This window comes from Coccinella septempunctata, chromosome 6, assembly GCF_907165205.1.
Source record: "Coccinella septempunctata chromosome 6, icCocSept1.1, whole genome shotgun sequence".
Classification (NCBI taxonomy): domain Eukaryota; kingdom Metazoa; phylum Arthropoda; class Insecta; order Coleoptera; family Coccinellidae; genus Coccinella; species Coccinella septempunctata.
Window position 1 is genome coordinate 20,764,539 of NC_058194.1, and position 16,117 is coordinate 20,780,655.

The 16,117-nt window shown below is 34.7% G+C and overlaps 3 protein-coding genes across 3 annotated transcripts; 2 read left to right on the top strand and 1 right to left on the bottom strand.

The window, feature by feature from the left end:
• The first annotated feature begins 7 nt into the window (after positions 1–7).
• On the top strand, positions 8–3,460 carry LOC123316161 (myotubularin-related protein 2). The gene is made up of 4 exons (XM_044902154.1): positions 8–1,157; positions 1,244–1,407; positions 2,013–2,299; positions 2,440–3,460. The coding sequence occupies exons 1-4, from the start codon at positions 299–301 to the stop codon at positions 3,014–3,016; spliced, it is 1,887 nt and encodes a 628-aa protein (XP_044758089.1). The 5' UTR covers positions 8–298; the 3' UTR covers positions 3,017–3,460.
• Positions 3,461–4,568: 1,108 nt separating this feature from the next.
• On the bottom strand, positions 4,569–9,784 carry LOC123316162 (multifunctional protein ADE2). The gene is made up of 5 exons (XM_044902155.1): positions 9,629–9,784; positions 8,641–8,844; positions 8,067–8,324; positions 5,517–5,642; positions 4,569–5,361 (listed from the first exon to the last, which is right to left on the bottom strand). The coding sequence occupies exons 1-5, from the start codon at positions 9,642–9,644 to the stop codon at positions 4,679–4,681; spliced, it is 1,287 nt and encodes a 428-aa protein (XP_044758090.1). The 5' UTR covers positions 9,645–9,784; the 3' UTR covers positions 4,569–4,678.
• A 2,769-nt stretch (positions 9,785–12,553) lies between these two features.
• Positions 12,554–16,094, top strand: LOC123314762 (amidophosphoribosyltransferase-like). Its single transcript, XM_044900099.1, has 6 exons — positions 12,554–12,869; positions 13,203–13,473; positions 14,113–14,359; positions 14,581–14,948; positions 15,051–15,393; positions 15,789–16,094. The coding sequence occupies exons 1-6, from the start codon at positions 12,640–12,642 to the stop codon at positions 15,941–15,943; spliced, it is 1,614 nt and encodes a 537-aa protein (XP_044756034.1). The 5' UTR covers positions 12,554–12,639; the 3' UTR covers positions 15,944–16,094.
• The last annotated feature ends 23 nt before the right edge of the window (positions 16,095–16,117 follow it).

Genomic DNA, 16,117 nt, shown 5'->3' on the forward strand with positions numbered 1-16,117 from the left:
TGGTCAGATTCGTTTCTGTGTCTTGATTTTAGGTTAAGTTGTCAAGATCAAGATCCTGAGAATTTAAAATTTCAACAATTTTTCTTTCCATTTATATATATATCATATAATCTTTCAAGCAAGGAGAAAATGAATAAGAAGGTTTGATTTGAATTAAATGTAGTTCGTGGATTTACTCATCATAAGAATAGACCCAAATAGCAGAATATAATACTCATCATACATCAAAAATAAAATCTCAGAGGAATTTTTGAGAAAATTGCAAAAATTTAAAAATTTCCAACTCCTTGGTGTCAAAATGGATCATAAAAATGACTTCAACAATATCGAATTATTCCGAACCGAAAATAAATCCGGTGGTTTCAGTTCTAAACAAGAATCAATAAATAATTGGGGCAAAGTATCCCCTAGTAAAAGTTATTGTTCATCAAGCTCTACATCTACCGAGAATGTGGTTTCCACTTTGGAGAGAGATAAAGCAACGACTTCTAACGTAACTGTACTAAATCGACCCGATGAACCTCAATTACTAGCTGGGGAAAAAATTATTGGGCAATCGAGAGATGTGACTTACCTTTGCCCATATTATGGACCTGCTAGAGGAATTCTTACAGTTACAAATTACAAATTGACTTTTTGCTCTGTTGATAAATCTCCAAGTGTTGATGTACCTTTAGGTGTTGTCTCTAGGATTGAGAAAGTGGGAGGAGCCTCTTCAAGAGGAGAGAATGCTTATGGTATCGAAATTTTCTGTAAAGATATGAGGAACTTACGCTTCGCACACAAACAAGAAAATCATTCTAGAAGAGATATATTTGAGAAATTACAGCAATATGCTTTTCCAATATCTCATAAATTGAAATTATTTGCATTTGATCACAATGAAAAGTTCAGTGAAAATGGATGGACAGTGTATGAACCAATAGCAGAGTTGAAGAGAATGGGTGTGAATAATGATATGTGGAAAATCACTAAGATCAATGAACATTATGAGGTTTGCGATAGTTATCCTGCAGTTTGGGCAGTACCTACACAAGCAATCGATGATGATCTGAAAGCTTCAGCTTGTTTCAGGAGTCGAGGCCGTGTTCCTGTATTGAGTTGGATCCATCCTGAATCTCAGGCTACTATAACTAGATGTTCACAACCTTTAGTTGGTAAGGAACTTCATTTTTCTCTTCCCTATCTCCTTTCAAGCCATATAATAAAAATGGAAAAAAATATCTTCTCTTGTTTTCTTCAGGTGTGAGTGGTAAAAGATGTAGGGAAGATGAAAGATATATACAGCTTATAATGGATGCAAATGCTCAATCCCACAAAATATTCATAATGGATGCCAGACCTAGTGCAAATGCAATAGCCAATAAAGCCAAGGGTGGTGGTTATGAATCTGAAGATGCTTATCAGGTATCTATTATATAGTTTGATATATTGAGGGTGGCGAACGGCCGTATCTGAGAAACCTTATATCATTTGACTTCAGAAAATGAATCTCCTGAATCTTTTTACAAACAGAAACCAAAAAACTGATTTGAAATATTAAGTCCGTAACCTCCACTACACGAAGAAATCTTTCACTTGCAAAGACAAATGCGTTTCTTTACAAAATATATCATTTCATTAAAATTGTACCAGGCTTTTGAGATACAATTCTATAGCTCACCTTGAAAGCCACTTTCCGGGCTCAATTTTGAATCCAAACAATCCGGCGTTTCCCCCCAACCTACAAACAAAATTTCATCAATATCGTCCCAGCTGTTCGAGAAAAATTTTTGAAAATAATGCATGTCCAACTCATCTATCGAACTCAAAGTTTGTATAGGTCATGATTAAGACTCTAGCCTCAATCTAAAAGTTTTTCGACATCATCATGAGAGTGACCAAATTATAAAATAGCTAAAATCAAACATGCATAAAAGACAACAGTGAGTGATCTGATTTGGTTTATTTTCTTATTTATTCCTTGAATCTGCTGTAAGAGAGTGTATTAGATTCTATAATTCTTCTTTCAGAATGCAGAACTGGTTTTCCTAGACATTCACAATATACATGTCATGAGGGAATCCTTGCGTAAACTCAAAGAACTCTGTTATCCAAATATCGATGAATCCAAATGGCTATCTGGTATTGAATCTACCTACTGGTTGAAGCACATTAAATGCATTTTAGCAGGTGCAGTTCGAATTGCTGATAAAGTGGAAAATTTAAAAACTTCAGTTCTGGTCCATTGTTCAGATGGCTGGGATAGGACAGCCCAGCTTACTGCCTTGGCTATGCTTATGCTGGATCCTTATTATAGGTATGCAACTATGCCATTAATTTAATTTAATATTTGTCAAATAAGAGCCATTGATCTACTGTTCTTCTGGTCAACTTCTAAATTAGATCTACTTTTTTTTGCTTTTGTTTTTGAATGTGAGCATTTTCTTTTTTTTTCAGGACGTTGAAAGGATTTGAGGTACTGATTGAAAAAGAGTGGCTTTCCTTTGGACACAAATTCCAACAAAGAATTGGACACGGAGATGATCATCACTCAGATGCTGATCGCTCACCAGTGTTTCTTCAATTCATCGATTGTGTTTGGCAGATAACACAGCAATTTCCTAACGCTTTTCAATTCAATGATTACTTCCTTATCACTATTTTAGATCACCTTTATTCTTGTAGATTTGGAACTTTCTTATGCAATAGTGAAAGAGAAAGAGTTCAGGAGAGATTGAAAGAGCATACTGTATCTCTTTGGTCATACATTAATAGTCAGCTTGACTTATACAAAAATCCTTTGTATTGGGCGAACAACCACCAGAACATCCTCATTCCAATCGCTAGTATTAGGCACATTAAATTGTGGAAAGCATATTATTGCAGGTGGAATCCTAGCATGCGAACTCAGGATCCAGTTTACCATAGAATTAGAGAATTACTGTCATATAAGGAACAATTAGAGAATGGTGTTCTGAATTATCAGAAAGAACAGCAATGCAGAGTTTTGAGGACTTCTGTTTCTCCTGCTTAAGTATTTATTTTGAACTAAGCAAAGTAACAAATAACGTAACTTCTAATTGAGAATTAATTTGATTTTCCTCAAAAAAATTTTGTTTTCAAAAAGTTTTAATTTTTGTGTGGGATGAACTTTTTTACACCAAAGAGTCTACATTACGGAATTCAATTTTTAAGTATTAATTTTTTGATAAAAAACAAGACGGACTATTATATTATCTGAACTGCCAAAACTTTTTGTGAATACTGCAAGTGCTGTTGAGTTTTACTTTATTTGCTCTTTGCTTCATGTAACCTTCATTTCAAACCCTATTGTAAATATTTTCGTTATGATAACTGAATATTTTATATTATTTAACGAATATTTGTGTTACTTCTCTATCTTTATCTTTTTTATATGGTTAATTTTTTCATATTTTACGTTGCTATATTGTGTAAAATATATTCAAAAAATATAATTTCTATGAAAAAAATCCTTTTATGTATTTTTCCTTCTACACAAATTTTTGCGTTACTCTCGTAGCGTTAGAGAATCAGTACTATTCGACGAGAAGCTACTTCGTTCTCTAATGCTATGAACTTATTCCACGTTCCTTGATGCGGCTACTACGCTACAGTACTATAGTTATCTATAGCTCTCATGGCTTACGCAAAGATAGGCTACGAGTTTTGAAGGCCAAGGCTTTGGCTACGAAAACAAATACAACAATTTCTCCGGTTTTGAATATAGCTACGAATATAGGAGGCACAGAACGCAGTTAATACTAATATGGCAGGTGAGGGACTCAGGTCGAGTAAGACAACCTATCATTGCTAAGGCTAGACCAACGACTACGAAGACTACAGATACCTGTATGTAGCTACGACAAAAACACCTGCAGCTAATTGAGAGCCGCTACGAAAGCTATAGATACTATAGAGAAGGCTACGGCTAAAATTTCGAAGAATAAGGCTAAGTTCCGAAGCATAGGATTACGAGAGCTTGGTTTCATTTCAGTTGATTCATATTTAATTAAAAAAGTGAATGAATATATATTAGGGCGTACAGAAATAATGGCAATTAATTTGGATATATTACATGACATCAATTGATATCAAAATCAACAAATACCTAAGTCGAACTAGCCAAACACCAACACTCGGGGTATCAACATCAGGAAGAACTAAATTGCACGATACAACAATTATGATTCTCTCAAAAGTGACCTGATGCATCTAATCCGATGAACTTGGTTCTGAACCATTCATTGTCCAGCCATATGTTTATGCTTTGTTTCGTTTTTACGATGCCGGAGTCACCTTCCACAGTCCCGTACTTGAAATTCAGTGAAATTTTGTCGAACTTCTAGGGGTTGTATCTCAGCCATCTTGGATACTTTATTTAGACAATTTCTGGTTAAACGACCTATTTTGATGAGTTCTACCTTTTTATAAAAAAAAACCTCACCTTTAAAAACGCCCTGTTTGAAAACATTCTGTTGAGAGTGTTCTTGCCGTATAGTTTTTGCGAATTTTGTTATACCATATAAATAACTCCAATTTTTATCCTTAGAAGAATTCCAGGTATGTACATTACATAATCAAAATATTTATTTACAAAAAACGGATATAGGTACAAAATATTTTTTTGAGATAATTATTGATGCATGTGTTAACCCAACAAAAATATTTTTAATCTTCAAATTAAAGCCTTTTGTCCTGCCAATTCCTTATCACTTTTGGTCAGTGCTACATAATTATCCAACTGCTTTGTTCGGATTTTACTCCAGATGATGAAATTCTCCAAACCAAGAATTTGAGCTGCATGTATTGCAGCAGTTTCAGGATATACAACTGTTGCACAACCAAGACCGGATGGGACATTCAGACTAGACCAAATGTCTTTATCTATATTATCAGCATTAACTGGGGGGCAGTTTATAACAGGATAGGCAGAATTCGCAGAAACCACAGGACCTAAACCATTAGATCTTCCAGCTACAGCCACAAAGACTATTTTAATTCCTAGGGATTCGTAATATCTGACCATATTCAGTGTTTCTTCAGTCCCCTTGTGTGCTGATGTCACTCTCATTGCCGTTTGTAGACCGTAGGATTGACAATGTTTTTCAATTTTCTCACAGAGTTCTTTGTCCGACGGGCTTCCCATCAAGATAACAACCAGATGATTGGGTACCAAAAAATCGGAGAAATCTAATTGATTTGCGACCCATTCGAAGTTTCTTCTCACCGTATCTAGATCAGAATTCGTTACAGTGGTAAGGTTTCTGTATACTTGTTTGTCAACCATCAATCTTTTGTCTCCTGACGGCCACAGTCTCCAACTATCTGAATCGATCACATCTGCTACTAAAATTTGCCCTAAAAAAGTTTGAGTGTAAATATTATATGAATATAGTAATGGTAAAAGGTAGAACAGAATTAACAAATTTGTTTGAATTCCATTTTTCGTATGAATAACTTGCAGAGTTATTCAAACTCTTATTCAAGATGAAGATCACATGAAATTATCTTACCGTCAGCATCAATACCAAATTCAATCTTCATATCTACTAGAACGCAATTTTTGGTAGCCCAGAATTTTTCTAAAACTTCAAATACGAGAATGGATGTCCTCGTCATTATCTCAACCTCTGTTGGGCCTGTGAAAAAATTATATTGTCAAAGGATTACATCAAATATAAGGAATGAATTTTCGATTAGCACTATATATGTATACAGGATGATTCATAACTATTGGGCTACTGATTGCTGGGTGTGTTGGACGGATAAGCCAAACCTGCCACTGCCACCAAGCACTAGAAAATCCTAGCCAACGACTGGTGTATGGGCTGGGAGGCACTGAAATAGCCCTGTGCGAGTGACGCAGTCCAGGACGGTTGCGCCAGTACTCCAGGACCTTTTGCCTTATCCAGCTATTGTTCCGTTCCCTGATTAAGAAATTGGAAATTCCTATACTTGGTTCCTGGCCAATAAGCGCTGATGTTGCGCTTTCTCTGGCTAGAGCATTCGATACTTCGTTGCCTCTGAAGCCAGAGTGTCCAGGTACCCAAATCAGTTGCAGTCTGTCTAAACTTCCCAATTTGGAGAGTTTAGATCTGCATTCAAATACCTGTGCCAAGTTGCATTTGTCTGCTGCTAGAGATTTAATAGCAGCTTGACTATCCGATAGGATTTTTATTGACCTACCCGCCCAGCCAATGGTCGCATTCAGCGGACGAAACAGTTGCGCAACTGTTACCAAACGCTAGCGTAAACGTTCGGTGACATATGCGCTACATTCTCAACACGTTCTGGAGCGGACGCCACTTTTGGGAGCGGATTTGATTTGTGCTAGGTAGCGGTAGCGGAAAGGAGCGAAAGTTGGACTTGAACTGAGTAGGTAGTTGTTATTTAGTGTGGAAGATGCACGAGCTTGAGTTTGTTGAGGAAAATGAAATGAAAATTTATGGAAGGTAATAAAGAAGGATGTTAAATAAGTTATAGGAAATATACTAGAGCAACAAAGTAATTCGTCAGAATTCTAGGTTATGTTTTTCACAAAAAAAAAACTGACTTAACCAGCACAAGGTTAACGAAACTTAAAAAATCCGTTTGTTTACGTCTTTCCTACAGACTTGTCAACTAATCAGCTGATAGTGACAGCTCGTTGGACTGCCTTATCCTATCTCGGCTTGCCAGCGAACGTTCAACATGTTCCCGACCGCTACCGCTACCGATGGGTAGCAGAAGCGTTTTGCGCTCCGTCCGCTGAATGCGACCAATGGTCGCATTCAGCGGACGAAACAGTTGCGCAACTGTTACCAAACGCTAGCGTAAACGTTCGGTGACATATGCGCTACATTCTCAACACGTTCTGGACACTCAAGCTCGTGCATCTTCCACACTAAATAACAACTACCTAGTCAGTTCAAGTCCAACTTTCGCTCCTTTCCGCTACCGCTACCTAGCACAAATCAAATCCGCTCCCAAAAGTGGCGTCCGCTCCAGAACGTGTTGAGAATGTAGCGCATATGTCACCGAACGTTTACGCTAGCGTTTGGTAACAGTTGCGCAACTGTTTCGTCCGCTGAATGCGACCAATGTTAAGCAAATGGCTGGCGCATAAATCAATGGCGAAGATTTCTGCCTGAAATGCTGTCGCCGACTTTCTTTGACTGCTTTTAAGTTACCCCTCGACGATTCGGCAATCCTAATATCATCACAAACTCTCTCCTCTTCAATAAATAAGAGTTGATTAGATGCTCAATCAAGACCCGGAGAGTTGTTTATCTTTACGCATGAATGATGTACGATCGATATTATGCAGAAGTGTAATCTTTATAACAAATACAAATGGAACTCTGTTTTGCGTTGTCATCGCATCACGTAAAAACGACAGAACCGCTTTTATTCATTTTTTCCTTAAACCTTCCTCATACTACAAGGTTCTTATGGAAAAAAAAATTGAAAAAGTTACTAGGAAAATCAAGATAACTAAACGAAATTTGAATTTTGCGCGCAAGTGTATGTTGACTAGTATGTACCTAATGAAAATTTATGTAATCGAACATTTGCCTCTCGAAGTATTGTTAGTACAAAATTGTTTAACAATTTTCCTTGAAATTTAAAACTATATAGTTTAATTCATTTTTGACGAATTAATATATATTAATTCGTCAAAAATGAATTGCTTTGCACCCATGATAAATCATTCTCAATATCATTTTTGGGCTTAATCATTTCTCCACGTTCACCCTCACATTTAAAATTTTACTATTACATATTCACCTCATTGATCATCTGTTATCTACCTAATTAACATTCAATATGTGTAAATGGAGTGATTATCAGTGAGCATTTAATTTATTTGTGTCATTTGTGAGTATGTTGTGAATACTCCCGTTTCGAAAATATGTTCCAGTTATTAATACACAATAAAATATCTGTTACGAAATAGATATTTATACTGAAAAATTGTAGAAATTCAGAAAAACATCATCTGTTATGGCAGCATCGCGCAGATAGAGAATTTCATAATAAGCAACCATTGGGGGTCATCATTCCAATCCCAAAGTTCAACTTACCGATAAGAACTCCGTTGTACTTGAATTTAGCTGATATAATTTGCTCGACTGACCATTGGGGGTCGTGGTTTGCGTCATCCTTGAAGAAAGTCTCATGCTTCGGTGGATAGAAACGATAACCTTCTGGAACACCGGGCTGTCTCTTCAGGAAGGATCCAGTTGCCAAACGACGTGTCACCCATTCGATTGGTATCATTTCACATTTTTTCGACAGCAGGCCCCTGTCGGACGCTTGTTTTATAAACGCAGTTTTGATTCCTGAAATATAAATATATAATTAGGACTTGAAAATGATACAATGTTTATTTGCATACTATTTCATTATCCTCATGAATATGAATATAAGATATTGTAGCTTTTATTCAGTAGGTCTTGTAATTTTAGCTGGATTCTCATTGAACACGTTTTGAAAAAGTTATATGAGATTGAATGAAATTTTTTAATACGATTAGAATCCAAAAATAGACATAATAATGGATAAAAAGATATAATATTAAAAAACATGCCAACAGACAAATTATAGTACTGCCAAGGATAAATTTTCAGGTATCCATTAAATACAAAATCTACTCACCAACTTTGTTCAATAGATCGAACACTTTGGCACATGTTTTTGTAGAAATCGCTGCTTTTCCTTCAAGATCATGAGCTTTAACTCCATCGCCAGCAGTGATTCTATCTTTAGATAAAAGTATGCATTCTTCAGGTTTGGAAGCGATTTCATATACTTGTTTGGTTTTGCCTTCTATGATAATTTTTCCCAACTTGTAGCCTCCAACTGAAAATTGAATAGAAATAGCGATGATATATATCCAATCTACTTAAACAATCGCCATGATCGAGAATTAGGAAACACATATATATCTGGGTATATTCAACTTTATCATTTTGATGATTTACTTAAATTCGATTTTTTTGAAAATATGAAGTGAACCTATATACGTAAAATCAGTGAGTTATTGAAACATAATTATATTGTATTTTTGTGATTTCACATAATTCATCAATTACGAAAAAAACATATGTTTGAGATAACAAACAAAAACATCAATTACCTACACCTAAACGTGAAATACTCAGTTTTAGTTTATTAAGTAGCGCAATTTAAAATATAAATTGGACTGAGAATTTTCTACAAAATAATAAAACATATGAATTTCGTGATTTGTGTGATTGTCATCATGGCATATCAAAATGTTGTTTAAAGGTAAGCGTCCACAGTTCCGCATCGTACGCAACGCACGGATCGCATTAAAATAATCAAGCGATGCATCCAGGCAGTACGATACGTATCAGTGGACGCACTTATAGGAGTTTTTATACAAAGCATTCTAAAATACTTTCGATGCGATCCGTGCGTTGCGTACGATGCAGAACTGTGGACGCTTACCTTAAATCATGGGTCCAATACCCCTTATCCAATAAACTATGTCTACGCCTATGTTCCTTAATTTGGGTATACCTACTATGGATAACCTCAATGTATGGAGGCGCAAAAATTCGACCTAATGCGTATAATTAATTCGAACACCGGGAATAATAATCCTCAAATTAGAGCTCACCTTCTTTAGTAGCCATTGCCCAAATTTTTTTGACACTTTAAATATAAATTGATTTGGATGACTTAAGTAACAACGCTATGGGAAGACGAAGAAGCAACAAAATCAGAGTATTCAACAGAGCCGGTTCCATGAAGTTTATATCTGTGACGCTTGCGCTGATAAAGAATAAATGATGTTTATTTCAACATAATTTGATTTTAATTTTGAAATTCACATGGATATATCTTTACATATATTCGACAACGTCTTTGATTCTGAATAATATTTGAATGTTACTAATGCGAGTAACCAATTTTGTATCTAGCGGATGAATAGTGAAAATTACCTATAAATATACAGATTTTCGTGAAGAAATTTTGAAAAACCGCCCACTCCAGTCGCATTTTTCGCAACGAAAATATTTCTTATAATAAAAACAATCCTCCTATCATTTTACACTCACCGCAGCATTGAGCTTTAAATTATTGATTTTGCTGAATAATTTACGTATTTTTTCTGTGGATGCCAAAAAAATTACGTTTTCAAAACCTTCAAAGGTATTGTGACCGGTTATACCTTAATATGTTTGAAAATAAAATAAAACCCTTTTCTTGATAATACAAATACAATTAAAGATGGTGGACCCATCAACTTCCAATGTTAAGAAATATTTTCAGGAACATCGGCGTCGCTTTTTATTTTCTTAAGAGCGGTTTACAAATCGCAGCTTTCGGATTATGGAATTCCTATTGCTTTATGAGAAACGATAACAATAATTTTATATGTCAAAAAATATAAGATCCTGGTCTTCAAAGAAAAGGTCGTTGAGGAACGGAATTTTACCAATCTCACAAAGTTATATTATTAGATGATAATGTGCGTGTACATATTGACATACATAACTTCGAATCGATTGATTCGAAATGATTTTTCCATTGTTGAAACTAATATTCCATGCGTATCTGTTTCATTTAACATTTGAATAATTCTTTTAGAGAATGAGGATCATATTATTCTGCCTCTGAGACAGAATTGGAGCCAACTTTGTAATGAATTTTTCTGTACAGTATAATATCAAATCTTAATTAACTGTAAGAAATTATTAAATTTGGATAAGTATTTCTGTATTTATTTTGATATTTGATTTGACGTTGAACCTATGAATAATATATATTTATCATTTATTTTCGATTCTTTAGTTATTAGATGTTGTACCTGATTCTCGCAACTTTTTTTTCAATAGTGTAACAAAAAGTTGACAATCAAGCACAAAATCTAATATATAAAATTCTCGTGTCATAGTTTTCGTTACCATACTCCTCCGAAACGGCTTGACCGATTTTGATGAAATTTTTTGTGCTTATCCGGTATCTATGAGAATCGGCCAACATCTATTTTTCATCCCCCTAAATGTTAGGGGTAGTCCACCCCTAATTTTTTTTTGTATTTTTTAGACAAAATTTTTAATTTCTATTTTTTTATGATACAACATACAAAAATACATACAATCCTCAATTTTCACCCTTCTACGATCAACCCTTATTTTTTAATAGACATTTTAGTAATTTAATCATTAGGAAATTATTTATATGGCAAAACAACGTTTGCCGGGTCAGCTAACTATGAGAATCGGCCAACATCTATTTTTCATCCCCCTAAATGTTAGGGGTAGTCCACCCCTAAATTTTTTTTTGTATTTTTTAGACAAAATTTTTAATTTCTATTTTTTTATGATACAACATACAAAAATACATACAATCCTCAATTTTCACCCTTCTACGATCAACCCTTATTTTTTAATAGCCATTTTAGTAATTTAATCATTAGGAAATTATTTATATGGCAAAACAACGTTTGCCGGGTCAGCTATCTATGAGAATCGGCCAACATCTATTTTTCATCCCCCTAAATGTTAGGGGTAGTCCACCCCTAAATTTTTTTTTTATTTTTTAGACAAAATTTTTAATTTCTATTTTTTTATGATACAACATGGAAATTATTTATATGGCAAAACAACGTTTGCCGGGTCAGCTAGTTTTCTATAAATTTTTCTCTTTATTTATGTATTCGGTTATTGGTTGAATTTATGAGTAAAATTTTGATGTTTGTTCGTGTGTACTAAGTGTACTTCATATACACGATAGGTATATCAAATTTCATAGAGTGATTCTACAGATAATTTTCAACAAAACAGTTCCTATATACCTACAACATTACATGAAAACTATCATCTTAATCAAACTTTATTGTACACCAAAGATAAGATTTCCTATTAAGATTATAGTTTTCATTATGGGCCTCGTCTTGAATGAAAAAATTTTAAAACGTTACAAAATCTCAAAATTTCAAATACCTAACTTTGCAACAGAAGATAATTAGACCATCTAGATACATAGAATTTTTTTGCAAATTGCCTGTGTAAAATCGCTTAGTGAAATTTGGAGATGACTTATTGCAAACCCAGTATTATATATAGTGTTATAGCTACACAATATAAAATTGACTCAAGATTCAAATCAAATCAACCGAAAATAGTTTCAAAACTCCAAGAAATGAACAGAAAGTGCACCCATCAAGTTCCGTAAATGCTATGGTCATATACACTATATACATCGATATTGATGTAAACTAGGACAATATAATTTTTATCGAAATATTTCGCCGCAAACAATTCAGAATTTAATCTCTATTTACCCTGGTTATGAACTAACAAGAGAAAAATATTTCCATTCCGTCTTCCATTATTAATGAGGACCAAATATAACTAATAGTTATGTGTTTCGATATTCATTTACGCCATTCAAATGATGAAACGAGATCGGCCTATTTCGTAATATTTTTAAAACTGACCGTACAAAATCTTTCTTATTCTTAGGGTTATCACAAAGTTCATTATTTGGAAATTACAGTGTTTACAGAACCTATATCAATAGAAATTTGTGGTGAAATATTCCACTGTAGCTGGATGATACTTAATACTTTATTAGTGATATTTTAGTTTTCGTCAAATTGAGTTCTATTGATTTTGAGTAATGTCAGAGGGTGAGGTAGCAAGTGCAACAGCATCAGGTTGCGACTGTGGAAGAAAGTGTGAAAATGTGGCCGAGCAGATGTCTTTGGATAAAAGAAAAGGTAGAGGTGAAGTTAATTCAGGGTTGACCCACGAATGTGGAGTTTTTGGCTGCATTGGAACAGGAGAATGGCCTACATCTTTAGAAATATCGCAAATTATATGTTGGGGGCTTGTTGCACTACAACACAGGTAAACCATCGCCTCATTTTTGTTCTTGAAACAGATACTTTTTACTTTATTACCGAAAATATCTCAACTCAAGAAACAACTTAGTTGTACCGTGTAGAATTAAAAAAATCAATCGAAAATTTTGCGCGTTTCTATATTGTCATTCATTCATTATGTAACATAGACCTAATAATACATTTTATTAGGTCTATGTTATGTAATAATAGAACATTTTATACCTCAGAACATTATGTTAGCCTACCTCAAATAAAGAAAATCAATAGATGCACCTTCAAATATAAATTACTATATGCACTATTCGAATATACTTTATTTCAATCCACATTTTTTCAGAGGTCAAGAATCCGCTGGAATAGTTACAAGTGAAGGTCAATGTGCAAAATCCTTCAACATCGTCAAAGGAATGGGAATGATAAGTAACATATTCAATGATGAAGCAATAAGAAAATTGAAAGGTAGTATTGGAATTGGACATACCAGGTATTCTACCTCAGCGGCCAGCGAAGAAGTTAACTGTCAACCCTTCGTAGTGCACACACAACATGGAGCTCTGGCAGTAGCACACAATGGTGAATTAGTGAATTGTGATAGTTTAAGGAGAATGGTAAATATGTGAAAAATCTATATATAGAAATATATAGAAATGAAGCATCAGTTCTAGCCATGGTGCACTTTTTGTGAAAGTGAAGTCTTGTCTTTTCTTCTATCAAGTCTAATCTTCTTCATGCAATTCGTTTCCGGACTAATCCTACTGACTTAATCTTCGTTTGCTGCCCAAGGACCATATAGTGCACCTATGCTAAGACTAAATTTTCGACTCCATTTTTATTTTATACGGTTTATGGCCATTTTCATTGCTTCTTTTCATTCTTTCTGTAGTTTTTTCTTAACTTTGTATTGAGTTAAAAGAAACCCACTTCAACTCATACCTACGCCTAATCGTAGACATCATCAATATAGCATTGAATAATTTGATCTCTCCCCTTACCTAATTTCACTTATGTTTTGTCGTATCCTTGTTTATATAACCCCCATAGATTTATAAACAAGGGTCGTATATACGACAAAACTCATATTGTAGATTAAACCATATTGGATGCAATTGTTCAGTTAGTACCTATACACAACAAATAATCAGTCTATACTTTTTTTAACATAGTTTCTGTTATCCTTCGAGACCATAATAATTAATAACTAAATATAATAAATAAAGAAGAATAATGTCATTTTTATTGCTTTCCAGGTATTAGAAAGAGGGGTAGGCTTATCAACACATTCAGATAGTGAATTAATTACACAAGCACTATGCTTGAATCCACCTGAAGGGGAATCAGATGGACCAGATTGGCCAGCGAGAATTAAACACTTGATGGCTTTAGCGCCTTTGAGTTATTCACTAGTAGTAATGCTGAAAGATAAAATATACGCCGTGAGAGATACATTCGGCAACAGACCTTTGTGTTTAGGAAAAATCTTGCCCTCCAATGAACGTAAGTCCATCAACTGATTTCTTCAAAGTAGGTACCATTGTTTACATAGTTTCCAATCAATATGCAAAAGCGACGTTTCTCAGAATATAAGACAAAGATTCAATGATCTTCAAATGTTGCGATAAACTGAGGCATGTCGTGTAATGATGCGCTCAAAAAAAATTTTGTGATAGAATAACAAATAAATAAATATAATAATAAAAGTATCTACATGTTTTCAGCGCTCGATGGCGATTGCGATGAGAGCCGAGAAGCTCTTGGTTGGGTGGTTTCGTCTGAATCCTGTGGTTTCTTATCTATTGGGGCACAATATGTCCGAGAGGTTTACCCTGGTGAAATAATAGAAATGACAAGGGAAGGCATAAAAACTATCGACATAATTAAGATAGAAGGATTAAGATCTTTAGCATTCTGCATTTTTGAATATGTGTATTTCGCAAGAGGAGACAGTATTTTCGAAGGCCAAATGGTATTCGCAGTAAGGATGCAGTGTGGCAGACAATTAGCCATTGAGCATCCAGTGGAAGCTGATATTGTCAGTTCTGTACCAGAGTCAGGAAATGCAGCAGCACATGGATTCTCTAGACAGGTGAGATTTAACCTCTTTCTACTCATTACACATGAACAATAAAAAAGGAAAGCTTACTTTTTACTCTTATCACAAACTTAAATATCAATTAATCAATTCTAGTGTGGCATAAGATTTGCCGAAGTACTCTGCAAAAATCGATACGTAGGCAGATCGTTCATTCAACCAAGTAATCGTCTTAGGCAATTGAGTGTCGCAAAGAAATTTGGAGCTTTGGGCGACAATGTGAAAGGAAAACGACTCATCCTTATTGATGATTCCATTGTTCGTGGAAATACAATTGGTCCTATAATAAAGTTGCTGAAGAATGCCGGAGCCAAAGAAGTACACGTAAGGATTGCTAGTCCTCCATTACTTTATCCCTGTTATATGGGAATCAATATACCAACAAGAGAAGAACTTATAGCTAATAAAATGAATGCCGAAGAATTAGCTAAACACGTTGGTAAGTTAATCCTTGAGTTTATAATCAACTGCTCGTTTACTATTATGCGGCATCGGTAGCTTATTCAGCCGGAGGTCAATGTCAAATTAGTTTTACAACTAATAAGTCCATAGTTTTACCTTTTTGGTTGACCTTTAGGGCTCATTCGCTTTTCGACCTGCTCGGGAATGCGGCCCTCGTGGTTCAGCCTTCGACAGAGCTCGGGCCTACGGCCCTCGCAGTTCGCACGACGGAATTTAGAAACGTTTTAACCACAGAACAGAAAAACAATTGGAACAGTTTCGTATTTGAGAATTCAGAACATAAAATAAAAATTTCCCAAAGTTACATAATTTTATAATAAAGTCAAATGATGATTAAAGAATTCAATGTAAAATACTTAATTAATTTAACAGGTGCTGACAGTTTGGCTTACTTGAGTGTTGAGGGACTTCTCAAAGCAGTTAGATCAGACATCAAAACAAAGAATGGTGAGGTGAAAATTGGGCACTGTACTGCCTGTCTCACAGGTGAATATCCCGGAGGTGTTCCTAATTTATTAGACTGGTAATAGATTTATTGGAATGAGTGACTTAATTTATAACATTTAAACATAATTAAGAAACTATGTTGTGTATATTTATTTGTCTCATGTGAGCACATGTTCATTTGGAAATAAAAGACGTTGTAGGATAATAACATGAATAAATGATAAACAGTAATGAAGTTGTTGGTAATGATACAA

Bases quoted from the DNA above. Each gene is read 5' to 3' on its own strand.
- LOC123316161 (XM_044902154.1), top strand. From the start codon at position 299: ATGGATCATAAAAATGACTTCAACAATATCGAATTATTCCGAACCGAA. The intron at 1,408-2,012 runs GTATCTATTATA...TTCTTCTTTCAG, and splicing joins AATCTGAAGATGCTTATCAG to AATGCAGAACTGGTTTTCCT. The intron at 2,300-2,439 runs GTATGCAACTAT...TTTTTTTTTCAG, and splicing joins ATGCTGGATCCTTATTATAG to GACGTTGAAAGGATTTGAGG.
- LOC123316162 (XM_044902155.1), bottom strand. The intron at 5,643-8,066 runs GTAAGTTGAACT...ATTTTTTCACAG, and splicing joins GTACAACGGAGTTCTTATCG to GCCCAACAGAGGTTGAGATA. The intron at 5,362-5,516 runs GTAAGATAATTT...AAACTTTTTTAG, and splicing joins ATTTGGTATTGATGCTGACG to GGCAAATTTTAGTAGCAGAT.
- LOC123314762 (XM_044900099.1), top strand. From the start codon at position 12,640: ATGTCAGAGGGTGAGGTAGCAAGTGCAACAGCATCAGGTTGCGACTGT. The intron at 12,870-13,202 runs GTAAACCATCGC...ACATTTTTTCAG, and splicing joins CTTGTTGCACTACAACACAG to AGGTCAAGAATCCGCTGGAA. The intron at 14,949-15,050 runs GTGAGATTTAAC...AATCAATTCTAG, and splicing joins CACATGGATTCTCTAGACAG to TGTGGCATAAGATTTGCCGA.